At 57.6% G+C, this 19,942-nt stretch overlaps 1 protein-coding gene across 13 annotated transcripts; it reads left to right on the plus strand.

Annotated features, from left to right (window-relative positions):
- The first annotated feature begins 1,962 nt into the window (after positions 1-1,962).
- On the plus strand, positions 1,963-18,743 carry RNF44 (ring finger protein 44). 13 transcript variants are annotated; one of them, XM_070570303.1, is made up of 13 exons: positions 8,790-9,059; positions 9,356-9,583; positions 11,803-12,098; positions 13,266-13,417; positions 13,619-13,808; positions 14,204-14,371; positions 14,768-14,941; positions 15,048-15,209; positions 15,288-15,412; positions 15,671-15,758; positions 15,846-15,967; positions 16,096-16,195; positions 16,350-18,743. In XM_070570303.1, exons 4-13 carry the CDS (start codon positions 13,311-13,313, stop codon positions 16,410-16,412), a joined length of 1,299 nt encoding a protein of 432 aa, XP_070426404.1. In that variant the 5' UTR covers positions 8,790-9,059; positions 9,356-9,583; positions 11,803-12,098; positions 13,266-13,310; the 3' UTR covers positions 16,413-18,743. The 13 variants fall into 13 exon arrangements, with proteins under 13 accessions (XP_070426408.1, XP_070426399.1, XP_070426407.1 ...); XM_070570302.1 differs by lacking the exons at positions 8,790-9,059; positions 9,356-9,583 and adding an exon at positions 5,906-6,005 and having other exon boundaries at positions 11,803-12,158; XM_070570301.1 differs by lacking the exons at positions 8,790-9,059; positions 9,356-9,583 and adding an exon at positions 7,968-8,259 and having other exon boundaries at positions 11,803-12,158.
- The last annotated feature ends 1,199 nt before the right edge of the window (positions 18,744-19,942 follow it).

A 19,942-nucleotide genomic window follows, 5' to 3' on the forward strand; every position in this document is an offset into this window, starting at 1 on the left:
CCTCCATGTTCACTGCAGCATTATTCACAAAAGCCAAGACATGGAAACAGCAGGTGCATAGACAAGGAAAAGGCAGTGTACATATATACAATGGAATATTATTCAGCCATAAAAAAGATGAGATCCTTCCATTTGTGACAACAAGGATGGACCTGGAGGGCATCACGCTAAGTGAAATAAGCCAGATAGAGAAAGATAAATACTACATGATCTTACTTACATGCAGAATCTTAAAAAAAAAAGAAGTCAAATACATAGAAACATTGTAAAATGGTGGTTGCCAGGGCCTAGGGGGTGGGAAATATGGTGGGATGTTGGTCAAAAGGTACAACTTTCTTTCTTTTTTAAAGATTGGCACCTGAGCTAACATCTGTTGCCAATCTTCTTTTTTTTTTTTCCTTCTTCTTCTCCCCAAAGGCCCCTAGTACATAGTTCTGTATTTTTAGTTGTGGGTCCTTCTAGTTGTGGCATGTGGGACACCACCTCAGCACGGCTTGATGAGTGGCACATAGGTCTGTGCCCAGGATCCGAACCAGTGAAACCCTGGGCCGCCGAAGCAGGGCCTGCAAATTTAACCAGTCGGCCACGGGGCCGGCCCCACAACTTTCAATTACAAGATGAATAGTTCTGGGGATCCAATGTAAAACAAGCTGACTAGAGTGAACAATACTGTATCGATCTTATTCTCAAAAGTTGCTATGAGAGTAGAGCTTTAACTTCTCACAGTAACAACAACAACAAAATGGTAATCATGTAGGTGCAGGACCTGCTGACTAACTTTATTGCGGTAAACATTCGGCAATATATCCATATATGAAATCATCACATTGTACAGCTTCAACTTACACAATGTTATATGTCAAAGATATCTTAATAAAGCTGGGGGGTGGAAAGGACAGAGTGGTGATACAACAGGTTGGATTGCAAAAAAATGACGTGGGTGGGGTGTGGGGGAGGGAGAAGGCAGCAGTTACACAGCCAGCCCTTCACTGACACGAAGTCTAAACTGGTGAAATGAATCTATAGTGACAGGAACCAGATCACCGCTACATCTGGAGGCCACTGACTTGGAGGGGGCAAGAGAGAACTTTCTGGAGTGATGAAAATGTTTTAGCTCGTCATCAGAGTTTTAGTTATACGGAGATAAATTTGTGAAAAATTCACCAAGCTACACACGTGGGATTCTGGTATTTTACTGCACCTCTGTAACTTTACACCCTAAATTAGACCTGAATGTAGTTCTGACCACAACAGAACCCGGCCTTTGTTAAAGGATGGACCAGAGCGACGCTGAAGGCCAGCTCCAGATGTCAGGCTCCAGCAGAAATCCTGGGCCCTGCCACTTCCTAGCAACATCCCTTCACCTCATTTTGCCTCCCATTTTCAATATATTCCCTCACTGGGCCCTTAGACTTTAAGGACTAACCAAGTTAATTCACGTTAAGCACTTAGAATATTGCTGGGCACATGGTAAGAACTCAACAAATGGAAGCTTTAAAAAAGAAGCGGGCGCGGCCTGGTGGCGCAGCGGTTAAGTGCGCAGGTTCTGCTTTGGTGGCCCGGGGCTCCCCGGTTGGGATTCTGCCTGCAGACATGGCACCGCTTGTCAAGCCATGGCGCGGCAGGCGTCCCACGTATAAAGTAGAGGACGATGAGCACGGATGTTAGCTCAGGGCCAGTCTTCCTCAGCAAAAAGAGGAGGATTGGCAGCAGTTAGCTCACGGCTAATCTTCCTCAAAAAAAATAAATAAGCCGGCCTTGAAGCAGGGGCCTGACCAGCCTTCCGGAGAGGGGCCTACTGCTGGACTGAGAAACAGGAGCCTCTTGCGGCAGTCTCCGGGGAGGCAAAGTGTGCAGGGACTACAACTCCCGGCATGACCCATCCGGAGCGGGGCACGCTGGGAGTTGTAGTCCTCGCCGGCCTAATACACCCAAGGATGCGAGGCTGTGAGGCTGCCCTCTGGGACTGGGGATGCCCGGGAGGATCAGGCATCAACCATACTCTGTCTAAGCTGGCTCTAGCGATGGGCAAACGCGTCCTCTGGTCACTGTAGTCTCCCAACCTCCTGAAGGAGATATCGTTGCTCCCACTTCGCAGGCGAGGAAAGTAAGCCTCCGGGAATGGCCCAAAGAGGGTAACCAAGATCTGGTGACCCAGTCTTTGCTCTTTGTATATCGACCCCGGGCTGGGGGAGGGGACAAATTGTCCGGGAAGCAAAGTTTCTTTGAACGGCCACGGAGTCGTGTTACTTTCCCAATTTCACAGACGAAGAGACAGAGACAGTCTCTTGTCCAAGGTCACGCTGGCCGCGAGCCGGCGGCTGAGAGGCCAGGCCCCAGGCGCTTCGCCCTTGCACGCCCTTTGCCGCCGGAAGCTGCGTGGGCGTGGCCGAAGGACGCCCCGCCCCTTCCACCCTCCGCTCCCGCGCGCTTGGTGCCGTCCTGGTAGTTCCACGCGCTCCCGGGAGGGGGGGGTGAAGCTGCGCAGCCGACGTGGGCCCCGCGCGCGCGCGCGCGCGCCCGGGTGGTGAGGTCTGCGGACGGTTCCACTGCGCGGGGCCAGAGGGGGGGCCGCGGCAGGCGGCGCTCGGGCCGCAGCTGGACCGGGATCCCCGGCTGCAGCGGGAGCGACGCGCCGGCCGCCCGGTAGGGGTGGAGCCCCGCCGCGGCCCCAGGTAACGCTCGGCCCGGCCCTTGCGCCGGGCGCCCCCGGCGCGGGGCCAGCGAGGACGGAGCGATAGGGAGGGCCGCGGGCTCGCAGAGTAGCTCAGGGACTTCCAGCGAGGCCTCTGGCGGCGTCCGCAGAGCCGGAGCTCGCTGTCCCGGGCCCCGGAGCCAGAGCCGCTCCGCTCATCTGTCCGCCCGCTAGGTCCCAGTGCCCCTTTTTGGGGAGCCCTTGGGAACTACATGTCCCACCGTGCCCTGCGTCCCGCGCATGCCCCAATCGCAACCCCCGCGGGTCCCGGCTTCAGCTGGGGCCCGGGCGTCCCGCACAGAGAGCAAAGAGGTGCCGCAGTTCTTTGGCCTCGTTGCGTCTGCCCCAAACATTTTACCAACGCTCCTTTTACCAGCCGCCGGGGAGCCAGAGCGTCCTGGGCCCTGCCCTGGAGCGGCTGTGGGTCCGGGAAACACAACTGCACCCCAGCGCCGTCGTTACTGCTTTCAGGATGTAGAACGCCGGGGGGTCGGGGGGGTCCAGAGAGGGTCTGTGTCGTGCCCAAGGTCACACAGCTTCCCTTGCCTGAGGGCCACTAAGCCCGAGTCGAGCTGGTGCCGGGGGGGCGGTCAGGAAGGCGGTGTGGGTAGGGGGTGCGGTAGGAAGCTGGCCCTCGAAGTAGGAGAGAAACTCAAGATGGAGGGAAAACGGGGAATTCGGTTGGGCTCATCTCCCCGGGCCTGCTAGACGCCGCGCTCCTGCAGCCCTGGTTTTCATCTCTGGACGTCGTGGTGGCGGTACCTGTTCCCGCCCCTGCAGACCCTGGGGATTCCAGTGGTGAGAGCTGCAGGGCGGGAGGGAGTCAAAGGGAGCTCATCCCGACGCCACACCCACAGCACACACGCCTCGAAGTGCAGACCGAGACTCAGAAAGTCGGGCAGGTTCCGCCAAAGATGCACACACAGTGACAGCCACTGCTGACTCCCTGGGGTAGGTCTCTCACCATTTCCCACCTGGACCCACAGCCTCGCAAAGGTGGCGACTTCCTCAGGGTCACAGGCCTGGTAGGAGGCAGAGCCGGGGCCCAGCCCAGCAGGCTGGCGGCAGAGGCTCTATATTTAAGCGTCGGCGTGGTCCGCCCCTCAGTGGCCCATGGCAGGTGAACAGCAGTGCTGCTCCCACCGAGTGCTCAGGAAAGGCCACTGTCGCCAGTGCCGTTCTCGTCGTCCTGATTTTACAGAGGAGAGACAGCCAGAGAGCTCAGAGGGAGTGAGTGCCACAGACCTGAGTCCCAGACCTGGGGCACCTGTACAGACACCCTGCCCTCCCCATCTGCACAACGCAGCTGCTGCTTTTTAGGGGAGCCAAAGCGTGGGGCTCAGATGTGAGGGCAGTGTGTTCAGGCCTGCCTTGAGCAGAGAGGACTTGGCAGGGGGCCTGTCAACCCCACCCTGGAGTGGGAGGCCTTGTGGTAGCTGGGAGGTCTGAGTCCTGAGCTGTCTTCACCAGGCTGTGCTGTGTGTCCCTGGGTGCTCCCTCAATCTCTCTCTTCTGCCTGGAAGGCTACTGGGCCCTGCCTTTTTGGAGGAGGGTTTGAGGGGTCTTAGAAGAAAGGAGTGGGGTGCTTTCTGACCCCCAGAGGGAGAGTGGCAGCAGGGGTCCAGGCTCTTGGGTATGTGGATGGAGCAGGGCAGGGCCGCAGCAGGAACAGATGACCCTGCCTTCTTCCTGCCCAAGCAGAATCCCTCCCACCTCCTGCAGAGGCAGCCTGGGGGTGGAAGCTGGAATGTAGCATCCAGCGCTTTGCATTTAGAGGGACAGGTTTCTCTGCCACTCAACACCCTGTGATCTGGAGCCACCCACTAGTCTCTGAGCCTCTGTCATCTCTCTCCTCTTGCCCCTGGGACGTCTGTGCTTTGGATTATCGAGCAGCTCTTGGGGACCCTGTGCTGGCCTTTGCATTGCATGAACCGAACTTAATGTGAGGTTAGAATGTGATTGCAGGTTTGCCTGTGGATGGCGAGTGAGTCATATTCCCTCTCGCCTGAGTATCCTCATCAGTAAAATGGGGCAAACGTTCCTGCCCAGCTCTTAGGTCATTCGGTCTTAGGGAGACCAGTGAGAAGATGATCAGGTTGGGACTTGCCCAGACAATGCGGGAGACCCTAGAACCCCAATTTTTCCACAGAACTTCACAGCAGATGCCTGGGCAAGGGTAAGCCACCCCTCCCTGTGGTTTCTGGAACCCACTGGGCCACACTTCCAGGATCCGTGGCTTCCTGAGCCGCTGTGCTCCGTAAGATGAAAGTAACAGAACCTGGCTCTGAGAGGGCAGGGGTGGGGGTGGAGGTGGGGTGGCCTGATGACAGTGAGGACGCAGGAGGTGTGCAGGCTATGTCCCCACATTGGGGTGTAAGGCCTGAGACTTTGGTGAGCCTGAGGGGATTCACAGGGAAGTCTGGATTTCTGCTTCTCTGGAAAATCTGGTAAAATTGAGCGTCTTTTGCACTTGCTCCAGAGTGATTCTGCACGTGCCCAGAAAGGTTTTTCAGGTCAGGGGGAGATGTTCTTGGCCTCTGGTTCTGGGGGGATCCCTGAGGGGCTGTGGAGATGTGCTGAGGGCTTCCCAGGGGAGTAAACCAGAGGATGGTGCATGAGAGAAGACAGGGCGGGGGTTTCCTGGCGCTGTAGCATGAGGGGCGAGGGTCAGAGCCCTTCCTTGGGCATCCACCACCCAGTGTGCGCCAGGCCCTGTGGGGCAGGGGAGCCGGCCACAGAGAGACCTTCTGCTGTCAGGAGGCAGGGTGGTAACAGTCCTGCTTGTCCTGAGGAAGCCAGAGCAGTCAACTGCCAGAAGACAGGGCAGGGGGCTCGGGGAGGCAGCCTTTGGGCTCAGCCCCAATGGTTGAGCAGGGTTTTGCCAGAAGTGAGTAGGGAGTGTTGCGGATGTTTTAGGCAGAGAGAATGGTACAGTCAGAGGCTTGGTGGCTTCAATGTTCAGAACTGGATTGTGGCTGAAGAGTGGCTTTCTGAGAGTGGGGAGTAGTGAGGTACTGTTCTCTGTGGCCTCAGGCAAGTCACTTCGCCTCCTGGAGCCTCAGATCCTAACCTGTCAAATGAGCCTGGTTACCCACTGGTGTCTGCTTCCCAGTGAAGGCTGGACAGCAGTGCATTCAAAATGCTGAGTCCCTCAGGCCAGGAGGGGTTTATTGAGACATGAAGCAATTGTGACAGGGCTGTGAGCAAATGAAATGGCATGAAGTGAAGATCAGGGTGCATCTAGCCTTGTGTTCAGAGATGGAGGAGTTCAGTACAAGCTGGAGACTTCACAAACAGCTTCCTGTAAGAGGTGAGATGGGAGCAGAGCCTCAAACAGCAGAGAAGAGGAATGGATTGGTATAAAGGAAGAGAGAGGGCATCCCATGTGGGCAGTTGAGCTGAGCAAAGGCAGGAAGGTGGCAGGCAGGGAAGGCCAGAGGGAGCAGCACCATGACTGTGGGAGAGGGCCTGAGGAGAGGTGAGCCTGAGAAGTTTGGTGGGGGAAGCTTGTTAAGCACAGCCCCGAAGACCAGGCAGAAGGGAGCCATTGCAGGTTCTGTCCTTAGACAGGTTAGCATGGGGGTGATCTTAACAATGTAGGCACCTTCGAATGTGGGGAGGATTTTACATAGTAGGAAAACTAAAAGGTTGGAAGGGATATAGGATATATAAGGAGAGGGTTAGAGAAACGCATCGCCAAGTACAGCCCTGTTTATTCTCAGGCACACGTCGTTTTAACTGTGATGGATAGAGTTTGGCATTCAGGTAACGTGTAGCACTGCATCATGAACCTGATCTCCTGTTTCTAGAGATCTGCAAACAACCCCTGACCACCATCTTCAGTCATTGTGTTGCTGGCTACACAGCCACCATGCAGTGTCAGATTGTTGCTGGTCTCAACAACACTCTGATAGCATGTCTGTCCTCAGACTTCCTTCTGGATTGGTTCCATTGGATACCTTTCCTGAAGGGGGGTTTTTGACTCTAAGGGAATGGAAGTTTTTATGGTGTAAAAGACTTAAAACATACTCTTTTACAGTAATTTTCTTTAGAATTTTCAGTAGGGGGGCTGGCCCGGTGGCACAGTGGTTAAGTGTACATGTTCCACTTCGGTGGCCCGGGGTTTGCCGGTTCGCATCCTGGGTGTGGACATGGCACTGCTTGGCAAGCCATGCTGTGGCAGGCGTCCCATGTATACAGTAGAGGAAGATGGGCACGGATGTTAGCTCAGGGCCAGTCTTCCTCAGCAAAAAGAGGAGATTGGCACCAGTTGGCTCAGGGCTAATCTTCCTCAAAAAAAACACAAGAATTTTCAGTAGGTTATATGGTATAGGGTTTTTTAAAAGGAGCAAATGTATAAAAGCATATACAATAAAAAAATCTATCCTTCTGGCCCAGTGTTCTCTTCCAGTTCTCCCTGAGGACAATTGTTAATCAGTTTCCTGTATATCCTTCCAGAAATATTTTATGTGGATATTGTATATATCCAATTTTTAAAAAAGTGATACATACTGTTGTATCTTGTTCAGCATCTTGCTTTCATTTTTTTAAATTTGGGATTATGTAATATTGCAAAGAAACATAGAAAATGACACCCCCCAGTAGCCCACTACACAGACTTAACAAATGTTAGTTAACCTTTTGCGCTGGCATCTCATTTAGGACTGTCTTGGGGAAGCCCCGTGTCAGTGCAGCTCCATACAGAAGAGTCCAGTTATTAACTATATGCATACACCATTCTTTATTTGGCCTGCTCCCAGCTTTTGGATATTTAGGGTATTATTGATTTTTTTTTTGCTTAAATTATCGATGTGGAGGTAATACCCCACTTTGTATAATGTCTGCCCAAGGAGGCATCAAGGCAAAGAGGAACGAAGCTCTGCTTTGGCTTGGGTTCAAATACCTGCTCAGCCAGACTTCCTAGCCGTGTGACCTGGGGTGAGTGACGCCCCTCTTGATCCTCTTTACCCATCTGTAAAATGGGCAGGCTGTAGGAATCCCTCCTTCTCATAGCTGCTGGGGGGAGTACAGTAGAAAACTAAAGACTTTATGGGGCGTAGTTCCCCAGTCCCCCGAGGCAGTGCTCTCTGCGGGACACCAAACTCCAAGGCCGGCCAGGCAACTGAGGCGGCGGGAACGCCGGACTGCCGCAGCTCACGCTTCAAGCTGCTCCCCGCCCCTTTTCCTGGCCACGCTGGGGGCGGGGCGGTTAAGTGACTCTGTGACGTCACCCCGCGCAGCACCAATCCCCCTGCCAGGCAGGCGTTAACTCGTTTGCATGGGTTGCCCGCTATTGGTCCGTTGGGCAATCCAGGCCGTCCCAGCTTTTTAAAGCCGCCGCGTAGTATAAACAAGGAGATGCGGGGCGGCCAGGGCATGATGTCATCGCGGCGCTGTAGCTCCTGGGGCTGACGTCATCTCCGGGGAGGTTGCCGGCCCAGGCTGTTAGAGCCTGCCTAACCACTCAGGGCTTAAGAGGCCGCCCCTGCCCTGTCGAAGGTCAGCCCCATTGCACTTCAGTGTCCCAGGCTGCGCCCCGTCCTCGAGGAGGGGACCGAGACACAGTAAGTCCGAACTGCGGCTCTCCCAGCGGGACCCATTTTTCCGGCAGAGAAACTGAGCCTCCGAGGTGCGAGTCGTTCGCGAGCCTGCGTAGCAAGTTGGAGTTGCAGCCGATAGGTCTTGCCCACCCCGGGGGGGGGGTCTCCCAACTTTTGGTCAGGCCTTGGGGCCCCGCCCCTTGCCTATTATGTCTGCGGTCACTTTAAGTGCGAAGGTGGGGGCGAGATGGAGGTTTAAAAAAAAATCTGCCTTCCAATATGGCGGCCCACTAATCACGTGTTTGCTCGTGGCGAGTGATTGGCTCTCGGGCCTCCGCGGGGCGGGGCTCTCGGTACGGGGCGGGGCTGCCGCGGGCAGCAGCCTGCTACTGTTTGCCGGAACCTCCCGGCGCGCCCCCGTGATCCCCCCTCCCGCCCGACGCGCGACCCCGCCGCTTCGAATGTTGTGAATCAAATGTGGGGTTTGTTACATTCCGCCGCCGCCGCGGACAGTTCTTAAAGGGCCAGCCACAGGCAGCTGCGCAAACCTAGCCGCGTCCTGCGCCGCCTCCCGCTCCCAGAGGGCCGGGGCCGAGAGAGGCTGACCGCGCGTGGGCCTCGCGAGGCAGACGCCGGCGGACGGACAACAAAGAGAGAGGGCCCCAGAAGGAGCGGGACTGCCCCCGGACTGGAGGGTAGGGAGGGAAGCACATTGTTCCGCAGGGCGGGGGCTCTTAAAGGGTCCAGGCAGCCTCGGCCGCCAGCCCAGCTTGGCCGTCCTAGATCGGGAACAAAGGAGTCAACGTGTGGCCAGGCGGCTGAAGGTGAGTCGAGGCCAGAGCCCCCAACTCCTGATTTCCGCATCCCTGGAACTCCTGGCCCCCTCCCCTGGGACTGGGGCTGTGATCTTAGAGCTGGTTCCGCAGGGGTTAATGGCGGGCGGTCCTGAGGGGGAACGGCGAGACCTCTAGAATCAGGGCCACCCTCGTCCCCCGCGCCCCCCAAGGCCAGGCCGAGTCTCCCTTCTCTGGAGGCTGAGCGCTGCGGTTGGAGAGGAAGGAGCCGCCCCCTCCCCCTGCTGCCGCCACTTCCTTTGTTGTTGCTTTTGTCTCACGCCAAGCACATGGTCCGGGAACCTCGGCTCTTAAAGTCACAGCGCCCTGGCCCCTGCGCCGCAGTCCGGCCTCCTGCCCCCGGTATTCCTCCGAGCGCGGCACTAAGGAGTGAGAGCGAGACGTGGGAAGGCCCCTCTCCGGCTGATACCCGCATCTCGGCCCCCCATCCTCATCCCCCGGGAGGGGTGGCTGAGGAAGCTCCCCGGAGTCCCGCTGCCTGCGCCTGCCCCGCGGTGAGGAGGGGCCTGCCCCTCAGGGACACTGGACATTTTCACTAATGTGGCCAGTTGGTTTTTTTGCGTCTTGTCTTTTCGGGCTTGATTTGGGCTCCCTGGGAAGGAGAGGTTTCCACCCCCATTTTACAGTTGTGGCAACTGAGGCTCACGCGAAGAGATTTCCTTGATCAAGGTCACTTAGGGAGTCTGGGCTAGCCAAGGACTTCTATCTCTGAGCTCAGTGATCCAGCCCTCAGCTACCACCGGGCTCCACACGTCGGGGAGCTCTGCTTGCCCAGCAGGCAGTGCTGGGCCTAGCAGGCCTCTTGGGGGCGTGGGGGAGGGGGGCCGGGTAGGGGGGTGGTGAGGAAGTAGGGAGGTGGGCATCCTGCCTGAGTCTACTCATGCTCTCAGGGGCTGATTTTGCTTACCTGCAAAACAGCCCCTGCTCCTGCAGACAGCCCCCAGGCCTAAATGACATGGCAGGAGCACCCGACCAGGATGGGGATAGCTGCTTGGGGCACTAGAAATAGGCATTTGGCTGCCTCCTGGGGGAGAGGGTGGATGTAAGGTGCGGTGCCAGCTCCCAGGCAAGATTGGGTTTAGGGGTGGGACCTTCAAGACCCATTTACACAGACCTCCTGGAGAACACAGCACAGAGAAGTGTGGAAAGCAGAGCTGTTAGGGGTGGCCACTTGGCCACCCTTGCTATGCTGTTTGACCTTGAGCAAGTTGCTAGCTTCAACTCTGAGCCTCACTTGCTTCTCTCCATAATAGGGCTAGGCACTGGTGCCTGAAAGAGAAAGCTCTCCCCAGTTCCTTTAGGACCTGGAATAGAGACTTGGGACGAGGCGCTTCTTGGGGCTGCTGATGTCCAGGGTTGGCAGGATCTGACCTAGGGAGCCAGCCAGGACCAGTTCTGTCCCTCTTTTGCTTTGTGGCCTAGAGCAAGTTACATCCTTTCTCTGGGTCTCTGTTTCCTCAACTGTGCAGGGGGTGTGTCCCCTCTGTGCCACTTCTATTCCTAGTAGGACTTCAAGAACCAGGGCCCCTCCCTTGCCAGTTGCGGTATTCCCCTGCAAAGGCATATTTCCTAGCCGCCTCCTGCAGATCTTGAAGTGGCACCTGGGTTCTGCTTGGGAGGCGGGGATGGAGGTCAGGCTGTCTTCTCTAATAGTGACCAGGCGCATCTAGGCTTCACAGGTGTCTTCTGCAGTGGCCTTCCAGCACACCTTGCAGTCCACTGGGAGGTGGGTATCGGGCTGTTCCCATTTTGCAGATGAAGAAGCTGAGGCTTAGAGAGGCGAAGTGATGTGTCTAATTTTCAGCCAAGACTCTGGCCGCAAGTCGAGGTGTCATGTGTGAAAATGCAAGGGTTGACACTGTCAGCTTTGGCACCGTCACAGCTGGAGGCCTTTCTGTCTGCTGGTTTGGTTTCTCAGCTCTTTGCCACTTCTCTTTCCTGAGGAGTGGGTATCTTTGAAGGCATCTGGCTGCAGAGCAGATTCCCATGGGCTTGGGCCTCTGTGGGGTCTACACCCCTGAGTCTTGACACTGCCCAGACTTCGGCACGACAGCCTGGTGCAAGAGGAGCAGTGGAGGCCTCTGCCCAGGTCATGTCCCAGTGCACTCTTGGCTCTGGCTAAGTGGCCTTGGACCTCACCTCAGTGTCCCTACTTCTGAGAGTTGCTGTGAAGGCTCATCAAGGTGGCACAGGGGAAGTATCGTAGTTGTTAATATTCCTCATGGGCAGCACTGTGGGCTCCCAGGACCTCTGAGGTCAGTTCGAGCAGAGGTTCCCAAGCCTGGCTGGCTGTGCTGTAGAAACTGCTGGGGATTTGGTAAAAATCCCTGTGCCCTTGTTCGCCAGCCCTCCGAAGATTGCGCTCCAGAGAGTCTGAGTAGGCCAGGAGTTTCTTGTTTAGTTATTTGGGGGTTTCCTCTGAGTCTCTCTTGGCCCTTGTTTGCTGGGCTGGATTGTAGCAGGAATCAGGGAGGTTGTGTATGTACACACGTGTGTAAGGATGTGCACTTGGCCCACACCAGGGGGTCACAAACCTAGTCACCTCTGGTGGGCAGGCGGGAGTGGGTGTGGGGTGGCCTGGAGAGGAGGCTCATGCTCCGGGTGAGGGGGGCCAAGCAGAAACAAGAGCCTAGTGGGACTAGATTCCTGCTGTCCCCCCTCCCCAAGAAAAGCCAGATTTTTACATAATCCTTCCATTTTTAATCACTGGCAGTAACTTCAGTGCTGTCAGACTGTGGCCTTGGACCTGTGTGATCGGCTCTCCAATGTGCATTTACCACATCAGGCCTCCTCGTGCTGGACACAAGCTGGTCACTGGGCCCTGCCCATTCCTCTGCCAACTGCGCGAGCCTAAGTCGCGTGGGAGAAGTGTGAATTCCAGCCCTTATACTTCCTGTGCGGCCTTGGCCGGCTGCCGTCCTCTGAGGTGGAGAAGAGACCCCTTGCAGGCTTGTAAAGCCCAGCACAGGGGAAACGTTCTTGCCGCCGTCGGCAGGAAGGAACAAGGTGGTAAGGAGACAGCACGCTGGCTCCCTGGCTGTGTCATCAGGAGGCCACACTTAAAGCTGGGTATGAAAGATGTGCAGGAGTTTCATCCGATGGACAAGGGCTGGAGGGGCTTCCCTGTGGCAGGAACAGCAAGGGCTGGTCCTGTTTGATGCACCCTTCAGCTGTGCAGGGCCTGACAGATTCCAGAGCTTTCCCTGCCAGAGCCTCGTCCCAACCTCTGAAGTTAAATGAATAGTCCCCCACCTGGAGCCCCAGCTCCCAGCCGAGGGAGGAGACCTGCTCCCCTCCCCCCATTTCCGTCTGCTCAGCTTCCTCCCTGAGGTTCTTGCTTCCCCTTTTTTCTCAGCAAGCCTCACCTCCCTCTTGGGGGCTGGGTTGGTTGTGTCTGTCAGTGGCCAGCTTCCTTCATCGCCTCCTATGAAGCCTTGGGCTGGACCCCACTCCCTGTCGATGCAGTGAGGGTGCAGTGAGGGGCTTGTGGTCAGCCCACCTCCCAGCTTTGACACTTGGGCAAGTCTCTTCCTCTCTCTGAGCCTCAGTTTCCTCTTCTGTAAATCAGAACTACCAACACCTTCCTTGACGAGCAGGTGAAGTGGCACTTGGGTAGGCACTGTGGGGACAGGTTATGGAAGGAAGGAAAACTGACTTGCCTCGGACTAGGAGCCCCCAAGGGTAAGAACCGGGTCAGAACTTCTTACCTGGCAGTAGTGGAAAGAGGGCTGGGCCCCAGGCCTGACTGGAGTCCCCCCCCAGGAACCCCAGCTGCCTCGAGGCCAAAGTTTAGACCCGCACCCAGGACAGGGTGCCCTGGGGATCCCACCCTGAGGGAGCCTCACCAGAGCCATGTGGCCCAGAACCATGTTGGCCAGCCCTGTGAACTCACCACAGCCCTCGGTGAACTCCATCCCACTTCGCAGAGCAGGAAACTGAGGCCTGGCTCCCTGCAGGCTAAGCCTGTCCCTGTCTGTCAGCCTTGGAGCCTAGTGCCGAGAAGAGGGCCACACCCAAAGTGCACGCGGCACGCGGCACGTGGTGCCTGGGGGCGTGGTGGATGTCAGTGGCCCCTGGAATCGGACTGCAGAGGTTTGATTCTGTCTCCCTGATCCCTGAGGGGGCAAGTAACTGGACTTCTCTGTGCCTCACTTTCTTTGTCTGTTTGTCTCTTAGGGTTGTGAGCCCCGGCCCAGCCCCTCCACCCTTCTGCCACCCCTGATGCGACCATGGGCCCTGGCAGTGACTAGGTGGCCGCCCTCTGCCCCTGCGGGTCAGTGGCGATTCTCTGCAGGAGCCAGCAGCACCCCGGGCCAGCTCCGGGGAAGGTAGGAAGGAACCTCCCAGCCCTGCCTAGCGCAGAGGCCCCGGTGCGGGGCTGTCAGCTTGGGCTGGAGCACGGGCGGGGACTGGGCCCAGGGCCCTGAGCTGTCTTCCTTCCCCAGCGGGTAGTGACCTTGGCTTCTCTCCATGCTCTGTGAGTGAGTGGCCCCCCTCAGTCCTACTGGGGCCTCCTCTCTGTGGTGCAGCCCCGGCCGCGAGGGCCCCCTGGCCGGCCCGCCTGCCCAGGATGAGCGCTTACCCTCCCAGCAGCCGCTGCCCCGGCCACCACACCTCCCCGTAGAGGAGCGCCGCGCCTCGGCTCCTGCCGGCGGGAGCCCACGGATGCTGCACCCGGCCTCCCAGCAAAGCCCGTTCATGGTTGACCTCCACGAGCAGGTAGGCAGAGCAGCCCTGCCCGAGGCCACCTGCTGCGCCCTGCCTCAGGCAAGCCAGTCTGCGCTGGTCCCCGGTTCCACCAGGCTCAACCAAGCTCAACTCGGGGAGGCATTATTAGCCCTGTTTCACAGGTTAGGAAATGGAGGCCCAGAGAAGGGAGGGGCCTTCCCTGGGGCCCGTACAGTGGATGAGTGGTGGAGCCAGAAGCTCCTCCCAGGTTCCCAGAGGTTCTCTCTGCCCTCTGGGCCCTGGGGCCGGGGGACAGCCCGGTCTGCACCCAGGGAGGCCCCAGCTAGAGAAACGATGGGAGCTGGCCTGGCAGGACTCTCTCACCTGGGGGCAGCCTCGTGGCCAGACTTCCTTTCTACAGTGGTGAGGTCTCTGTCTGCCTACAGGTGCACCAGGGACCTGTCCCTCTGTCCTACACAGTCACCACAGTGACAACCCAAGGCTTCCCCTTGCCTACAAGCCAACACATCCCTGGCTGCAGTGCCCAGCAGCTCCCAGCATGCTCCGTGATGTTCAGTGGGCAGCACTACCCCCTCTGCTGCCTCCCACCCCCGGTGAGTGAGCGCCCCCGCTGCCTCCCTACCCCGGCACAGGCAGCAGCAGAAGCCCACCCAGCTTATGACACCCATCCAGGCTGTCAGCGTGCCATCCCAACTCCAGGCTGCACCCCTGCCCAGAAAAGCACATGTTCGTTCAGTGCATTCCGGTACAGTAAGAGCATTTCAGGGCTCAGGGCCCTCCCTGCGCCCCAGTGCCTGCCTTATGGCTTAGAGTCGTAACTCTGGGACTTAAGAGCTTAGTGTCCTGCCTGGGTGGCCTAGGCCAGGGATAGGACGGCCCACTGGACTTCAGTGGGGACCTCCAGCTAGATGGAGTGGCCCTTGGCCCTCATCACGAGCATAGCCCAGCCCAGAGGAACATTCTCCAGCCCCTGCCCACTCTCTCGGCAGCTGATCCAGGCGTGTACCATGCAGCAGCTCCCCGTGCCCTATCAGGCCTACCCTCACCTCATCTCCAGTGACCACTACGTCCTGCACCCCCCCCCGCCAGCCCCACACCCCCAGCCCGCCCACATGGCGCCTCTTGGGCAGTTTGTGTCGCTGCAGACCCAGCACCCGCGTATGGTGAGTCGGGGTGATGGGTCCGCTGCTAGAGGGGATGACACGGAGGATGGGGGTGGGGGGCTTCCCTTGTCACTGACTCTGGCTGACCCGCTTCTGCCTCTTCCAGCCCCTGCAGCGGCTCGACAATGACGTGGACCTGCGGGGGGACCAGCACCCCCTGGGGAGCTTCACCTACTCCACCTCTGCCCCGGGCCCGGCCCTGTCCCCGTCCGTGCCTCTTCACTACCTGCCCCACGACCCACTGCACCAGGAGCTGTCCTTCGGCATGGTGAGTGCTGACCCTCAGGCTCTGGGGCAACCGGGAGACAGGCCCGCCTGCTGACCTGTACCCGGCCCCCTCTCGCAGCCGTATTCCCACATGATGCCACGGAGACTGGGCACCCAGAGATACCGCCTGCAACAGCCGCTGCCCCCGCCACCCCCGCCGCCGCCCCCACCCCCGTATTACCCCAGCTTCCTGCCCTACTTCCTGTAAGTACTAGGCATCTGCCCCAAGCTGGGGCGCTGTGCCCTCCTGGGGCCTCGAGCCATCTGGAATCCCCACCAGACACACACTCACACTCCAGCTGGGCTCCCTGCCCTCCTGCCATGTCCTGGGACAAACTCGGGGTCTCCAGTGTGAACGGTACAGGCTCTGGGCTTTGTTTCATGGAGGAAATCAGGGGAGCGGCTCTGTGCCCCCGTACCTACTCAGCTTGACCCTGGGCCCCCGTACCTGTCTCGCCCTAGCTCGATGCTGCCAATGTCACCAACAGCAGTGGGGCCCACCATCAGCCTGGATCTTGACGTGGATGACGTGGAGATGGAGAACTATGAGGTCCCGTGGAGCCCTGTTCTGGGAGGTGGGGGCTTGGGGGACCTGCGGCCTTGGGTGCTGCTGACCCTCCCTCCTGCCTGTGTCCAGGCCCTTCTGAACCTGGCGGAGCGGCTGGGAGACGCCAAGCCCCGAGGTCTCACCAAAGCGGACATCGAGCAGCTTCCGTCGTACCGCTTCAACCCAGACAGCCATCAGTCGGAGCAGACGCTGTGAGTGCTGGGCCCGATTCCTGCCCCTCCGTGTGCACAGATGGCCACAGGGGGCCCCCTCTGAGGGGATCCACTCTGCCATGAGCCTTCCCTCAGCATGGAGATGACGCTTTGTGCCCTCCTCCCAGGTGTGTCGTCTGCTTCAGCGACTTCGAGGCGCGGCAGCTGCTCCGAGTGCTCCCCTGCAACCACGAGTTCCACACCAAGTGTGTCGACAAGTGGTTGAAGGTAAAGCATCCCCGGCCATTCCGTGTGGTGAGGGAGGGGGCAGGCCCGGAGGGCGTCCCTGCTCGTCCCTGTCAGCATCTAGGAGTCCTGGCTCCACTTGGGGCTGAGTCCTCACCAGGCGAGGGTGGAGCCTGATGTGCGGCTGTCCCCGCAGGCCAACCGGACGTGTCCCATTTGCCGGGCTGACGCCTCCGAGGTGCCCAGGGAGGCTGAGTGAGGCGCACCGCTGCCCAGGAGAGCCCTGCCTGAAGCTCTGGAAACTCACGGGGACCCAGGGAGGACGGGGAGGGAGTGGCCCTGGCCTGCCCCGTCTCCTGCCTGCCTCTCCAGAGCTGGTGCCAGGCTCAGCCCCGAGAGAAGCCCCTGCAATAAGCCCCTGCGTTTGCCAAGCTCCAAAGACTCCTCTCCCAATCTGCCTGCCAGTCCACCTGCCACGGAGCCGCCTGCGTGTCCCTGACTCGGTCTCCCTCCTGTTTGCCCATGGGTCTATCTCCTTTCTTGCCCGTGCTGGGAGCCAGGGGTCCATTCCCCCAGTGCGGCTGGTGGAGATCTTTGGCCCCAGGATGGGCAAAGGGAGCACCATCCTGGGGTGGCCTGGTCTCTTGCACTGAAATGGTGTGCCCTCTGCCCAGGTGGCACTGACAGGCGCACGGACAGACGGTGGCATGAGGCCATTGCCTGAGCCCCAGGCCTGGGTCCTCCTGTCTTGACACCCCCCACACACAGACTCAGGCAGCCAGCCCCGCCCAGGCTGCTGTGAGGGGTGGGTCTGGCTCCCTAGGGGATCCTCACCCCAGGCACAACATTCCAGCCCCACCCCCAGGCTGGAGGGTGTCAGAGCCAGCCTCCTCAGTAGATGGGAGTCAGGCCCTGAGCTGGGGGGCATGCATCTTGAGGGCCTGGGCTACGGTTGGGAAAGCGACCTGTGTTCCTGTGGCTGCCCCTTCCTGGCAGTGACAGGGCCAGCCCCACGCCCAATCTCCCCCTCTGTCTTTTTGCATGAATGTGCGGAACAGCAGTTTTTGTTTATTCATTTGGCCCAAAATCGCGTGTAGGATTTGGGGGTGTGGATTTTTAAACAATTTGTTTTCTTTTGGTTTAAATGGGGGGTATAGGGACCAACCAGGACCAAATGCCCAGGGGGCAGGGAATGGTCCGGTGGAGCCGCCTGGTCCGCATGCATGTGCACGGCTGGGGTGGGCCGGCGGCTGGTGGTCATGGGCGGGGTTGGGGTCTGTGCTCAGCTGATAACTGCCATGCACTGCACTGCACACGTCCCCAGAGCCTCCCGGGACCGGACGCTTTTCAGGGCATTTCTCCTCCAGCCAAGGCCCGGCTCCCACCTGCCTGGGTGAGTCTCCTCCAAGGGAGTCCTGGGGGGACAGGGACCAGGGCGGGCATGGACCCCACCTCTAGGGGCCTCCTCCCAGCCTGAGCCCTGCTCTCCAAGGTCAGGAGGAGCCCCCTTGTAGGGTCTGGCTGGGCTCCCACTCTCTCCCTCGTGGTCCCATTCCTTTCCTTCCTTACCCCCAGCTGGGGTTGCTGCCCTGAACGAACTGCGTGTGGGGCCGGCACATCCTAGCAGGCAGCCCCTGGCGCCTGCTGCCTCAGGGATGCTCCAACCACCCTCGTTCTCCCCGCAGCGCCCTGGCTCCTGCCTCCCCCTGCCTGCCATGGGGCCCCATCAGCCTGGCCCCACCCCATGGAGAACCCAAAGTCTTACTGTATATAACTCCAGGTGACCTTTCTATATTTATAGCAGTGTTGAAACCCCACGTGTTTTACACAGAGAACTACCCTCTCCAACCCTCCTCCCTTCCCCACCCCAACAAAAGGTTTTCAAAACGCTCCCGGTTCCTGGGGCAGGCAGGGACAGGCTCACGGGCTGTGTGTTGGCTGCGGCGATGATTCCAACGAGCAGCTATCCGGGGGGAAATACATTTAAAAAATAATTTAAAAAAAGATTTATGAAACAATTACTTAGGATGTTTGTGATTTGCCGACCTTGCTATAGATGCCATGTTACCAATGATTTCCTGTGGTGGGGGCTTGTCATTGTTTACTCTTCTTTGCCAACTTCTGGCCTAGGCATGACAGTGGGCACCATCCCCCAGCCCCGGCTGGGCCCAGCACCTGTGTTCTGTGTTAGAAAGGTTCTTTATATATATATACTTACATGTATATATATAAATATATGTAATTTGGGGGCCCTGTTCCTTGCACATTTTACAGTTACCTCATTTTTCCCATGTATGTATTTGAGAAAATGCTAATATATAGAGAAAAAAATGGTTCTTAAAGCTTAAATGTGTGGTTTTTTCCATTCCATTGGATTCACATTGGTTTGTAGCATTTAACATAACTAGTATGTTTTATTATATATATGTGTATACTGATTGAAATTTTTAACAGATTTGTACTTTTTTTAAAATGAAAGTTGCTAGTTCTGCTTGACCAAGTAGTGCAATCATTATTTTTTTTAATATTGTTGCTGATTTCAGAGGGATATTCACTAATAAACGTATGATGTATACCAAGTATTGCCCAAGCTGCCTTTGGCCCGCTGTGTTCTTTTGGTGGGAAGCGGGGGATCCGTCTGAGAGTGAGCGGGGACCTGGGATGAGGTGGCAGAAAGGACTGTTCTCCACTTGGAGCCTGGGAATGAGTGCCTCCCACTGGAGAGGCTCCGCCACACCACCTCTCCGATCACTCGTTCTGGGCCGTCTGCTTCACCCAACAATCAGGCAGGATTCTGTTGCCAAGTGACAGGACTCCCCCTAACTGGTTGGAGGCAAACGTCTCTTGTTGGTCTGTCATTTAAATTCTGGAGGTAGGTTCTGCTTCAGCATGACTGGATCGGGCTCAGGCATGTCATAAGGAACAAGGTCTCCCTTCATCTGATGATAACTTTTTTTTTTTTTTTGAGGAAGATTAGCCCTGAGCTAACATCCACCCCCAATCCTCTTTTTGCTGAGGAACATTGTCCCTGAGCTAACATCCATGCCCATCTTCTCTATTTCGTATGTGAGATGTTGCCACAGCATGGCATGATGAGCGGTGCATAGGTCCACACCCAGGGTCCAAACCGGTGAACCCCAGGCTGCCAAAGCGGACCACGCAAACTTAGCCGCTACACCGCTGGGCCGGCCCGGACAACTTTTTGTAGGAGCTCTTCCTATGTGGTGGTTTGTGGTGCCTCCAGCTCGGTTTCCTCTAGTCTAGCGTCATATCTATGGGAAAACCATTTAACCCAGGAATTCTAAGCATTTCTGGGAGGAAGTCTTATTAGACCAACCTGGGTTATATGCCCATCCCTGAACCATTTGCTACCGTCAGGGAGCTACAACAGCATGATTGGCTCAGCCTGCATCACAGACCGCCGCCCCACAGGTCCCACTGACCAGAGGAACTTGAGTCCCTCATCCCCAGGCTCAGTGGGGATGAAAGGCCTGAGAGCCACAGAAGGGGCCAGACAGGTGATGCGGCTGCATTCCTCTCAGCCGGGTAGGTGCGCGGTGCTGCAGGGACATCAGCTGACTAGTTAGCGGCACAGTCTGGGGCAGGAGCAGTGAGCTGGAGTCGGGTCCTGGGACCTTGCGTCTGTCTGACGCCACTAGCTGTAGCCTGGGTTGGGGCACTTCTCTTTTGGCATTTGTATCATCTGCAAATTAGGGGATAGAACCATTGAATGATCCCGTAAGCGTGTTTCAGAGAAAGTCTTGTGGGAGCATAATGGAGTTTGTGCAA

The sequence above is a fragment of the Equus przewalskii genome, chromosome 13 (assembly GCF_037783145.1).
Source record: "Equus przewalskii isolate Varuska chromosome 13, EquPr2, whole genome shotgun sequence".
NCBI classification, from domain to species: Eukaryota; Metazoa; Chordata; class Mammalia; order Perissodactyla; family Equidae; genus Equus; species Equus przewalskii.